The following is a 13,321-nucleotide window of genomic DNA, read 5'->3' as shown; positions in this document are numbered from 1 at the left end:
GAGAATCAACACACACCCTTAGCTGATAATTGACGAAGGTAACATTTACTGGGCTCTTAACATGTGCCAGATACAGTGTTAGACCTGCACGGACATTAACTCATGCAATGCTCATGAAATGTAGGTACTTAATCTAAAGATTAAGAAGTGCGGGGCACAGAGAGGTTAGCGACTCAACCAAGGTCCTGTGACTCAGCAGGTTGTGCAGCCAGGACTCGCAGGTGTCAAGACCAGAACTGCCTCTCACCTGGGCTGACCTGGAGTCGCGCTGGAAGACGTCCCCGGACCCAGAGTGGCTCACCCACGAGGAGTTCCTCTCCAGAATGACCTTAGAAACTGCCCAGCCCAATCATGGCGAGCGCAGTCGAATGCAGCACCAGCATAACTTCCACACAGGTAAGAGGAGACCAGTTTGCTCTTGCCGCCCCCATCTCTGTCAACGTGAGCTCTCAGCCCAGCATCATGCTGTGGGAGCATCTTGGGAGTCATTTTACTGCCACTGCCACTATAGTCACCAAAAGCAGAACTGCTCAGAGGGGAACAGCAGCCCAGCTTGCCCGGCCTGGGGGTCTCCCAGGACTGACACTTGTAGTGCTGACCAGTGGCCGCCCAGCTCCTAGGACAGGAAGGGTGTGTCCACTCTGTCTTTCCAGTAATCCTAGAGCAGGTCATTTTCCCTTAGAAATCAAATGGCTGAATTGTTTTTGCCAGTGATGCTTGTCTGGCCATAGAGTTCCGTAACTAACTGGGAAGGCTTTTTAATGTTCATCATTCCTTAGGCTTCTAAGGAATTTTTCATTGAAGAATACGTTTGGAAGTCAGTGAAAGAAATAAGTTGTTCAGGCACTATCCATTGTCACACTTAGCATATCAAACAATGAGCCATATTTCCACCAAGAATTTGGCATCTTTCAACAGCATCTCAGATAACTTTTTTCTGCTTTATTGAGATATAATTGGCATATAACATTGCATGAGTTTAAGGTATACACTGTGTTGATTTGATAGGTTTATACAGTGTGTCCATAAAGTCATGGTGCACTTTTGACTGGTCACAGGAAAGCAACAAAAGATGATAGAAATGTGAAATCTGCACCAAATAAAAGGAAAACCCTCCCAGTTTCTGTAGGATGATGTGGCAGCATGTGTGCATGCGCAGATGATGACGTAACACTGTGTATACAGCGGAGCAGCACACGACCATGCCAGTTGAGATGTGGACAGTACAGAGGAAAGTTCAGTGTGTTCTATGGCTTGCTAAATTCGAATCCGTGACCAAAGTGCAACGTGAATATCGGCACGTATATAACGAAGCGCCACCACATAGGAATAACATTACTGGGTGGGATAAGCAGTTGAAGGAAACTGGCAGTTTGGTGGAGAAACCCTGTTCTGGTAGGCCATCAGTCGGTGACGAGTCTGTTGAGGCTATACAGAATAGCTACTTCACATTTCTATTGTCTTTTGTCGCTTTCCTGTGACTGGTCAAAAGTGCACCATGACTTTACTGACACACTGTATGTCACAAAATGATTACCACCATAGCATTAGCTAACACTTCCATCACTTCACATTTGTTTTGTGGTGAGAACATTTAAGATTCTCTGACTTAGCAACTTTCAAGTGTATAATACCTATAATCACCATGCTGAATATTGGATTTCCCAGACTAATTCACCTCCTAACTGGAAGTGTGTAGGCACATGCAAAAGAATAAAACTGGACCCCTAGCTTATTCCATACAAGAATCAACCCCAAATGCATTAAAGACTTGAAAAAATATATATATATATATGAGCTCTTTGACCAACCTCTTTCCCCCGCTCCCTAGCCACTGGCAAACCCCCGTTTTAGTTAGTTTCTGTTTCTTCGACTTTGTAAGACTCCAGCTATAGAGATCATACAGTATTTGTCTTTCTCGCCTTATTTCACTTAGCATAATGCCCTCAAGATCCATCCATGCTGTTGCAAATGGCAGGCTTTTCATTTTTCTCATGGTGAATAATATTCCATTATACATATGCAATGTCTTAATCCATTTATCCCTTGATAGACACTTGGCTTGTTTCTATATCTTGGCTACTGTGAACATAACTGCATTTTATCTGCTAACGGGGGTGCAGATAACTCTTCAAGATCCTGTTTTCATTTCCTTTGAATAAATACCCAGAAGTGGGAGTGCTGCATCAAATGGTAATTTTAAGCTTTTTGAGAAACCTTCATATTGTTTTGCATCGGGGCTGCACCAATTTACATTCCTATCAATAGTGCACACGCGTTCCCTTTTCTCACACCCTCACCAGCACTTGTGGTTCTTGTCTTTTTGGTAAGCGCCATTCTGACAGGTGTGAGGGGACGCCTCGTTGTGGTTTGGATTTGCATTTCCCCATGATCAGTCCAGTGAGCCTGTGTTAGCCATCTGTATGTTATCTATTCAGTTCTGCACATTCTTTATTGGATTGGGGGTTTTTTGCAAGTTGTCTGAGTTCTTTACACAGGGTGGGGCAAAAGTAGGTTTATAGTTGTGAGTACACAAAAACAGTTCATTATTTATTAATGATTGTATTATTTTCCATATGAACAACTGTACACCTATTTTGCCCTACCCTGTGTATTTTGGATGTTAACCCCTTATGAGGTATATAATTTGCAAATTTTTCTTCCATCTAGGTTGTTTATTGCATTGGTGGTTTCCCTGCTGTGCAGAAGCTTTTTACTTTGTAGTCCAACTAGTTTATTTTTTCTTGGTTGCCTTCACATTTGGTCTTAAATCCAAAAAATATCATTGCTAAGTCTGACGTCAAGGTGCTTACCCCTGTTGTTTTTTTTTCTAGGAATTTTACTGTTTCACATCTTATATTCAAGTCTTTAATGCATTTGGGGTTGATTCTTGTATGGAATAAGACAGGGGTCCAGTTTTATTCTCTTGCATGTGCCTACCCAACTTTCCCAACACAAAATTTTGAAGAGATGGTCCTTCGCTACTGTACATTCCTGACTGTGTCAACGTCCCAATGGGGAAGTTCAGTCAGCACCTAGACACGTTTTGATTGGAAGCCAGACTCTCGGACAGCAGCTAGGAAAGGGCTTACAGCAGTTTTCTATATCTGATGTTTCACTTCCTGCAGGTTGTTACCCATGTCAATCATGGTCTGAAAGTAGTAAATGGAAATTCCAGAAATAAACAGTTCGTAACTTTTAAATTCCACATCATTCTGAGTAACGTGATGAAGTCTCACTCCATCCTGCCTGGGGTGTAGCGTCCTTTGTCCAGCGTCCCCATGCTGTGTACACTACCTGCCCGTTTGTCACTTCGTAGCCGTCTCAGCAGCCAGCTCTACTATCATGTATTGAAGCGCTTGTGTTCAGGTCACCTGTGTTTTACTTGATAACGGCCCTGGAGCCAGTTGCATAACTATTATTACAGTATTATTGTTATAATTGTTCTGGTTTGTCATTGTTGTCAATCTCGTACTGTGCCTAATTTATAAGTAAAACTTGATCATGGGTATGTATGCATAGAACATAGCATATATAGGACTTGGTACGATCTACAGTTTCAGGCGTGCACTGGGGGCCTTGGAGTGTATCACCCACACATCATTGCACTACTGTTGTCCCGAGATAAACTGGGAGGAGGTGGACATTTTGTCTACTCCCTGTGCGCTTGGCCTAGATGTGAAGCCATCTAGGTTACTGTTAACGCCTGGTAAGAAGTGCTGCTTTGTTTGCTACAGTCCTGCGGGACTTGTGAATGTAAGCGCTGTTGGCTGTCACAGGCAGGCAGTCCAGACGTCTGTCCCTGGGGTGACAGCTAAAGCTGGAACACAGGCGTGTTTATAGGCTCCTTCCTGGGAAAGACTGGTGATCCATTAGCTTCTCCTCTAGGGAGGGTGGTAGTCACTCCCAGATGTGTGCTAAATTAGAAGCCTGGGACTCTCAGGAAGCAGCTTCTAATATATGCAAATAGACCCTTTTCAGGGAAAGACCAGGACTTGGTGAGTCCTCTAGAGCCAGATAAGAACTGGTTCTTTGTTAGTCCTGTGGACATAAGCCCTGTTGTTCTTTTTTTTTTTTTTTTTTTTTCATTTTTCCGAAGCTGGAAACGGGGAGGCAGTCAGACAGACTCCTGCATGTGCCCGACTGGGATCCACCTGGCATGCCCACCAGGGGGCGATGCTTTGCCCCTCTGGGGCATCGCTCTGTTGCAACCAGAGCCATTCTAGCACCTGAGGCAGAAGCCACAGAGCCATCCCCAGCGCCCGGGCCATCTTTTGCTCCAATGGAGCCTCAGCTGTGGGAGGGGAAGAGAGAGACAGAGAGGAAGGAGAGGGGGAGGGGTGGAGAAGCAAATGGGCGCCTCTCCTGTGTGCCCTGGCCGGGAATCGAACCCGGGACTCCTGCACGCCAGGCCGACGCTCTACCACTGAGCCAACTGGCCAGGGCCAGCCCTGTTGTTCTTAAGCTAGGTATTTGGGGCCTGTCCCTCAGGTGGGATTCTTAAAAACTGGGGCGTTAGATCTGAGGTCCAAACCCTTTACTCTTCATGTAGAACTGTGGGGTTGGGAATTCTCTCCTGATTGTATGGTGTCGTGCTGGGGATGGGGTTTAAAGTAAGAGCATGTCGCAGACTGTCCTTGTTTCCACGTGAGTATTACCTTGTTCGCTGCATGTGCAAGAGCAGCTCAGCGGCCCTGGCCGGTTGGCTCAGCGGTAGAGCGTCGGCCTGGCGTGCGGGGGACCCGGGTTCGATTCCCGGCCAGGGCACATAGGAGAAGCGCCCATTTGCTTCTCCACCCCCGCCCCCCCCTTCCTCTCTGTCTCTCTCTTCCCCTCCCACAGCCAAGGCTCCATTGGAGCAAAGATGGCCCGGGCGCTGGGGATGGCTCCTTGGCCTCTGCCCCAGGCGCTAGAGTGGCTCTGGTCGCGGCAGAGCGACGCCCCGGAGGGGCAGAGCATCGCCCCCTGGTGGGCAGAGCGTCGCCCCTGGTGGGCGTGCCGGGTGGATCCCGGTCGGGCGCATGCGGGAGTCTGTCTGACTGTCTCTCCCCATTTCCAGCTTCAGAAAGAAAAAAAAAAAAAAAAAAAAAAAAAAGAGCAGCTCAGCTAGTTTCGGGGTTTCTGTCACAAAAACTTACTCTGTGTGTAGTGGAACATTCGGTGTGTCCATGGGAGAGGGGAGTGTGGGAGTCTCCTATCGTCACCATCTTGGACCAGAACCCTCACATAACTTAATGCTTTATGATATTGCTTAGTTTTAATATCACAGAGTATTACTTAAACTCCAATATGCAACACGAACAATGCGAATAAAGCAACTGCTGTTTGTGAGTTGTGTGTCTGCTGAACTTTCCCATCACCCAAAACAGGGTCCTTCAAGCATGTCCAAGGAAGGCTAGCTCTCAAGGTGTGGAGGAGGTAGCTGGATGAAACTGGGGAACTGACGATGTTTCCAAATGTCTGGCTGAGATGACCAAGCAGAATATCAAGATGTGAGGTACTTACTGAGCAAAGTAACAAGGGCAGAAAGAGGGATGAAAATGAGCATGTCAATTGTGAAGTTGGTGTGGTAGGCAGGAATAGCGTCCCCGCCCCCACCAAGATGTCCACATTCTAATTTCGAGAACCCGTGAAGGTTAATTTACAAGGCAAAGGGGAATTAAGGCTACAGATGGCACTAAGACTGTTCATCAGCTGACCTTAAGATTGGGAGATGAGCCTGGACTACCCAGGTGGGCACAGTGCACTCACAGGGGGTTTAAAAGTAGAAAAGGGCAGCACAAGAGGAAGTCGGAGCAAACGTGACTACGGAAGGAGGGTCTTGAGATGCAACGTTGCTGGCTGTAAAGATGGAGGGAGAGGCAGCCGGTCACGGAATACGGGTGGCCTCTAGAAGCTGGCAAGGACAGATTCTTCCTGAGAGCCTCAAGAAGGGAACACAGCCCTCCTGCTACCTGAATTTCAGCCCAGTGGGACCCATGTCGGCCTGCTACACTAGGAACTGGAATGTAGTATGGCTGTTGTTTTAAGCCACAAAATCTGTGGCTTTGTGGGACTTTATATGGCAGCAGTAGGAAACTAACACGTCAAAGCTGAAAAGCAACACCTTGCAGGTATGAGAAAAAGGGAAATATTCTAGGAAGTGTCAGCACAAAGGTAGAAAGTGCATTCTCTAAAGAGTGGGGACAAAGGGAGTTCATCTCCCATGGACATGGGTTTCAAAGCACTGGTGGAAAAGGCTGGTGGGGGGTGCAATGGTGTGTCAAGATGAGGCTACTTAGAACAATTTGGGGATGACAGTATGGAAGAGAATAGGCCATGTTTTTTTCCAAACTGAATCCTTAACACTGAGCCCAGCACAAAGGAAGTGCTCAATGTTTGCAGAATGGAACTGCGAGGACACAGCTGTAGTTTAGACAGTGCGGAATGACCCTGGAGTACGGGAAACGCAGGAATGAGAAGCATGGTGGGATTACTTAGACTAGTTGAGGCCCTGTGCGGTGCTGGTGTGGGATGTGGGGGGGGGGGGGGGCTTTGAGGCCCGATAGCTGAAGTCTGTTCAGGTGATGATCAGCACCTTTGTGAGAAGCTGCTGAAATTGTTAAGGTTCTTACATATACATAAAGAAATTCTCCAATACAGGGGACGAGGCTTGTTGGCTGAAGGGAGGGAAACAAAACTCGCACCTGGGGTGAAAACAGCTCTCTCTGGTGGTGAGGGTGACCTGAGCTGCTTTCAGGAGAGAGACAACGGAAGAAATCAAGGGGATGCTACAAGGAGTTCTAGACTACCGTGAACTCCAAAGAGGACGTGTACACAGTGTCTGAAGTAGGGCACTAACTAGTAATAAACACGGGAGCGGGACCGGGGACCACAAACCATCAGAAGGGCTCAAGCCCCAGATGAGTTGAAATGTGTGAATTATGTTAAACAACTTTTTTAGGGTACAATCAAGAAAAAGCAAGGGAGAAAGGTCCATTGCTTCTAGCGCCTGGTATACAAATAACAGAAGGCGCACATCTCCTGAACTTCAATTAGTTCAAAGACTGATTTTCCAGCAGCAAATGTAGAAGAATCATCAGTAGGCAGCTTGGGAACTTCGAGATGGTATTTTTAAAAATCTATGCATTTCAATAAAAATGTCTTCAGGTCTCAGCAAACATTATCTTGGATTAACAAATGTGATTATATACCTGGTGATCAGTGACATTTGAGAAGTTGCAGGAACAGAAAAGAGCCATATCATCAGAAATAGGTGTTATTCCTGTTTTCAGAAACAAAAAGGCTTGTTTCCTGGTCTATAATTGGGTACTTTCAGAGAAATTAAAACACCAACAGAAATATGTATTAAACAGCTGTCCTTAGCCAGACACCACACTAGGACCTTACATTAAGTCAATTAATGTGAATCCCCAGACAAAAATAGAGTAGGGTATTATTCATTCACATACTCTTGGTTAAACTGAGAACAAGTCATGCCAAACTTAAATTTTTGGTTTTTGGGCAGAAATACAGGAGACAGTAAGTCCTTTTAGGAAGTAATTTGGTATCTATCTAAAAATGACTAGAGACTAGAGCTTGCCTTTTAGCCAGAGCTACGACAGTGCTGGGGTCCACGAAGCACTCATTATATGCTGACCAAGGGACACAACTCATAGCTGACTTGATTTGAATGTTAATACTCCAAATCAGACAGCATAGGGTCTCTGGGGGAGCCTTTGAAGTGGACCTTAACCTGGTCCAGCTCAAAATTTGAATTCAATAGCGGAGATGAAGCCAACCTGTCACATTCAAAGGTAACACGCCATGGGCAGCAAATTTATTAGAAGGCAAAAAATCAAGATTCAAAAATACCTCCACAGCAAAGAGAATTAGGTGTGAAATTTACAGAGTAGAATTTAATGGGATGCAAAATAAAACAAAGTCCTGTACTTAAAAGAACTGAACGGCACAACAATAGGATGAGAAAACCTAATTTAAGAGTAGTTCATCTACAAGAACCCAAAAGTTTTCATTTATTGCAAGCTCAATTAAGAGGCAGCAGTCTGATACACTGGTCAAAAAAAAGCTAATGCAATTCTAGGCTGCATTAAGAGAAAACAGTGTCCTCTTCACTAATATCTCTAAGAAATGTCCTCAGTTCTGGGAATCGCATTTTAAAAGAATAACTGAATTGTGTTGGGAGGAGGAAAGGATCCTGGACTAAGGTATGCTCTGGACAAAAACTACTGAAGGAATTGAGGCCGTTTAAATAGAGGAGGGGAAAAGACTGGCTTTTTTTGGGGGCGGGGGGGATGTACAGCACAATGTTATCTTTAAAGATATGCTGTCTGGAAAAAGGATTTGACTAGAGATGGCAAATGGGTTCCTTTCCTGAGCCAGTTCTAAGCAACTGGTAGTGGCTGCCAGGAAGTGGTGCTGAGAAAGTTTCTGAGACCCAGTGTGGTCAGTGGGGAGTCACTGTGATAAATTTCCACTCTTATGGATGTGGAGAAGGGCAGCTGCCTACGTGAGTGCCACGTATTTCCTTTTTGCCACCATCCAAATCATACCCATTAAGGCCCAGGTTGAAGTCACACTTTTTCCAGAGATGTCCCTACTGGCTTCCATCTTTAACCATCTTTTCTTTTTCTAAACTGTCTACCCAGTCTACAGTGCATCTTAGTTCTTATCCAATTCTCGGGCCATGTTTTCATGACTGCTTTTGGACAGACTGCTTCCTTTTCTAACTGGATTTAAGCATCTTGGGTACCCGCCTTCTCTTTATTTTCCTCACCGTATGCAAAACGGTGGGTATTCAAAATGTAGCTCACTGATTTTTGCACCAGTGATTTCTGCCTCCTAGAAACATCTGGCAACGTCTGGAGACCTTCACGATTGTCAGAACTGATGGGGAGGTGGTACTGGTATCCAGTGGGTAGTGGGTAGGGGCCAGGGATGCTGCTCAACACCCCACAGTGCATAGACCGGCACCCACAACAAAGACTTTTTGGGCCCCTGGTGAGCCGAATGAGCCAGTGAAAGGGAAAAGAGGCAAAGCCCCCGAAACCCTGAGCTGGCGGACATGCATGGGCTGTGACGGCATCAACCAGCCAACGGCTAGCAGGGTTGGGCCCGGAGCTCCGGGCCACAACAGGGTGAAAAGACAGGGTCACCACCCGGATCACGCGGGCCCAGACGTCCCCCGGAGCGCCCTCCTCTCCCCCAACCCTTGCTCTGTCCCGTACCTGCGCCTAGACGCAGACAACGTAAACATCCAGCGAGTTCCCGCAGCAGCAGCCGGTATTCTGCACCTTCACCATAGACTCCGTGAGCAGGCCTCGCGAGACTCGGTGATGTGGGCGGGGCTTCCGGTGGGAGGGCGGCTTGCCAGTGCATGCGCTGTAGCACTGCAGAGGAGCCTGGCTCCGCTGGGAGGGCCTCGGGAGGGTCCCGGGACACTGAGGATGGCTCCATGGCCTCCGCCTAAGGCACTAAAAAAAAAAAAAAAAAGCCTCTGTTGTTGAGAAATGGAGTAGCTGCCCCCGATGGGCAGAGCATCACCCCTAGAGGGTTTGCCGGGTGGATTTCGGTGGGGGAACACGTGGGAGTCTGTCTCTCTGCCTTCCTTTTTCTCACTGAAAAAAAAAATAACCATGCAGAATATTTTCTTTAAAGGAAAACCAATAGAAAATAAATCGTCTCATTGTTCTCATGATAGATATAGTAAATGATACGTACTGTACTGGAAATGTATGTTAAGAATAGCTACTCAGGGAGTGACATCAGAGAAATGGCGCTGTAAGGAATGATGCCGATAAATCTCCCCAAAAATTCAGCAATATCTTCAACCAGAGACAGAAAAATCTATCCTTGGAGCCTCCAGCAGTTCCACACTAAACGCGAAGGCAGAGGCAGCAGCAACCCCGTAGCTGGATCATTAGGCTACTAATTGAGGAAGGAAAGACTAGGAGAGAGGCTCCGGGAAAACGGACTCTCTCATTGTTGGAGCCTGCAAATGCTAATGAGCCTCAACTGCCAACGAGACTGAAGCCCAATATATGACATCGCCATAGAGACTTATCAACTGCAAACCTCTACCTAAGCGTACCACAGGGGCAGTACCCAGGGTACAGTCACCGACCAGGAAGAGGGAGAGAAAAGAAAAAGCAAGAAGATAACCTCTCAAAATCAAGAATAATCCACAGACTTTATAACCTATCCCATTTTATTATATTTGTTCATTTGTTTCTCTTATCTTCTTGTCTTGATTATTTTCTTCCTCTTCCAATTTGGTCATTTAATTCTCTGCTGGTCTTACTCTCTCCTTTCCTTGAATTAAACTACCCATAAGTGTTACATCTCCCATTATATTTTCTTTCTTCTTCCTTTCTCTCTATTAGGGTTGTACTCCAAAACCCTTAACTCTCTCTGTCTCTCTCTCTCCTTTTAATTCTTTTTTCTTCTTTTTGTGTTTTCCTCTTTCTTTTTTTTTCTCCCTCTATATTAGTTTCTTATTTTCTCCTTTACTTTTCCTCTCATTCAATCCTCAATCACGAAAAAATTATTTTATCTGGGACTCAAATTTTTCTTTGTGGCGCTTTCTTTCGCTTTTTAACTAACTAGCAGTGCTCCCAACCCTGGCTCTCTATTTTATCTAGTTCTTGCTCCACTAAATACAATAGTAATTTTTTAATTTTTTCCCCTTTTTCCTGTTTCCCTCTTATTCCTCTCATCATATCTCTTAGCCAACCATCACCTAAAAGCAAATTATTTTATTCTTGACCCAAACTTTTTCCTTTTTTGCATTTTGTGGGTCCATACCCCCTTTTTTGCCCCTTTATCACTTCTCCCCAACTCAGGCCCTCCATTATAGGTAGTTTTTGTTCTATTTAGCACAATATAATTCACAGTTCACTACAAGATTTTCTCAAGAAGGAGGGGAAAGGAGAGGAGAGGGAAAAAAGGGGGGGAATAATAATTTTTTTTATTTTTATTTATTTAACTTTTTATTCTTCATTAATTATCATTAATACTATCAACAAAACCACCCTCAGATGCCATTAAGGAAAAGGAAATCGAATATCATGGATACAAAAGACAGAGAGGTAGCACAGATAGATGAGGAAAAATCTATGGAGAAAAAATTTAATATATTGAAAACCTTGGAGCTAAATGACAGAGAATTTAAAATAGAAATCCTAGCCCTGGCCAGTTGGCTCAGCGGTAGAGCGTCGGCCTGGTGTGCGGGGGACCCGGGTTCAATTCCCGGCCAGGGCACATAGGAGAAGCGCCCATTTGCTTCTTCACCCCCCCCCCCATCCTTTCTGTTTCTCTCTTCCCCTCCCGCAGCCAAGGCTCCATTGGAGCAAAGATGGCCCGGGCGCTGGGGATGGCTCCTTGGCCTCTGCCCCAGGCGCTAGAGTGGCTCTGGTCGCAGCAGAGTGATGCCCCGGAGGGGCAGAGCATCGCCCCCTGGTGGGCAGAGCGTGGCCCCTGGTGGGCGTGCCGGGTGGATCCTGGTCAGGCGCATGCGGGAGTCTGTCTGACTGTCTCTCCCTGTTTCCAGCTTCAGAAAAATACAAAAAAAAAAAAATAGAAATCCTAAAAATACTCAGAGATATACAAGAAAACACAGAAAGGCAATTTAGGGAGCTCAGAAAACAACTCATTGAACACAAAGAATATATTACCAAGGAAATTGAAACTATAAAAACAAATCAAACAAATGAAAAACTCAATTCACAGGCTGAAAAATGAGGTAACAAGCTTAGCTAATAGAACAGGCCAGATAGAAGGTAGGATTAGTGAAATAGAAGACAAGCAACTTGAGGCACAACAGAGAGAAGAAGAAAGAGACTCAAAAATTTAAAAAAATGAGATAGCCCTACAGGAATTGTCTGACTCCATCAAAAAGAATAACATAAGAATAATAGGTATATCAGAGGGAGAAGAGAGTGAAAATGGAATGGAGAACATATTCAAACAATTAATAGATGAGAACTTCCCAAGCCTGTGGAAAGAACTAAAGCCTCAAATTCAAGAAGCAAACAGAACTTCGAGTTTCCTTAACCCCAACAAACCTACTCCAAGGCACATCATAATGAAATTGGCACAAACCAACGACAAAGAAAAAATTCTCAAGGCAGCCAGGGAGAAGAAGAATACAACATATAAAGAAAGGCCCATTAGATTATCATCAGATTTCTCAACAGAAACTCTACAAGCTAGAAGAGAGTGGACCACAATATTTAAAGTCCTGAAAGAGAGGAATTTTCAGCCATGAGTACTATACCCATCAAAGCTATCCTTCAAATATGAAGGAGAAATAAAAACATTCACAGATACAGAAAAGATGAGGGAATTTATCATTCAGAAAATCCCCATTCCAGGAATTACTAAAGGGGGTTTTCCAACCAGATACAAAGAACAAAACAAAACCACAAGTAAAAGCTCCACCAAGAACACAGTAAAACCAAATTTAAACTGTGACAACAAAAAAAAGGGGGGGGGGAGGACAGAGATTAACAGTAGCAAAGGAAGATGGAGTGCAAAAGTACTCACAAAATAGTGCATTACAACGAACAGGGTAGGAACCCTTTTCTTTACTTAATGGTAACTACCATTGAAAAAACCACCACAGAAGTACATGATTTAAATAAGGTAGCAACAGAGGAAAGATGTATGGAATACAACCAAACAAAAACAAAAGATAGAAAAACAAAAGAGAAGAATCAAACAAGACACAAAACTGACAGAAAGCAATGTATAAAATGGCAATAGGGAACTCACAAGTGTCAATAATTACACTAAATGTAAATGGATTAAACTCACCAATAAAAAGGCACAGAGTAGCAGAATGGATTAAAAAAGAAAATCCAACTGTACGTTGCCTACAAGAAACTCATCTAAGCAACAAGGATAAAAACAAATTCAAAGTGAAAGGCTGGAAAACAATACTCAAAGCAAATAACATCCAGAAAAAAGCAGGCATAGCAACTCATATCTGATAATGCTGACTACAAGACAGCAAAAGTACTCGAAGACAAAAATGGTCATTTCATAGTGATTAAGGGGATGCTGAATCAAGAACATAACAATTCTTAATATATATGCACCAAACCAAGGAGAACCAAAATATATAAGACAGCTACTTACTGACCTTAAAAAAAAAACTGACAAAAATACAATTTGGAGACCTCAATACACCTCTGACGGCCCTAGATCGGTCATCCAAACAGAGAATAAATAAAGATATATTGGCCTTAAACAAAACACCTGGATATGATAGACATCTACAGGACATTTCATCCCAAAGTGACAGAGTATACATTTTTCTCCA

At 44.5% G+C, this 13,321-nt stretch overlaps 1 protein-coding gene across 1 annotated transcript in view; it reads left to right on the top strand.

The window, feature by feature from the left end:
- Positions 1-292: 292 nt before the first annotated feature.
- LOC136404235 (centriole and centriolar satellite protein OFD1-like) overlaps positions 293-13,321 on the top strand; it is a 59,150-nt gene continuing 46,121 nt past the window's right edge. The window contains exon 1 of the mRNA XM_066383625.1: positions 293-396. Within this exon, the coding sequence (XP_066239722.1) occupies positions 352-396 (45 nt within the window). The 5' untranslated portion in view covers positions 293-351. The remainder of the gene's footprint in view (positions 397-13,321) is intronic.

The sequence above is a fragment of the Saccopteryx leptura genome, chromosome 4, assembly GCF_036850995.1.
Source record: "Saccopteryx leptura isolate mSacLep1 chromosome 4, mSacLep1_pri_phased_curated, whole genome shotgun sequence".
Classification (NCBI taxonomy): Eukaryota; Metazoa; Chordata; class Mammalia; order Chiroptera; family Emballonuridae; genus Saccopteryx; species Saccopteryx leptura.
Note: the sequence above shows the minus strand (reverse complement) of the source record. Positions and strands in the feature narration are given on the sequence as shown.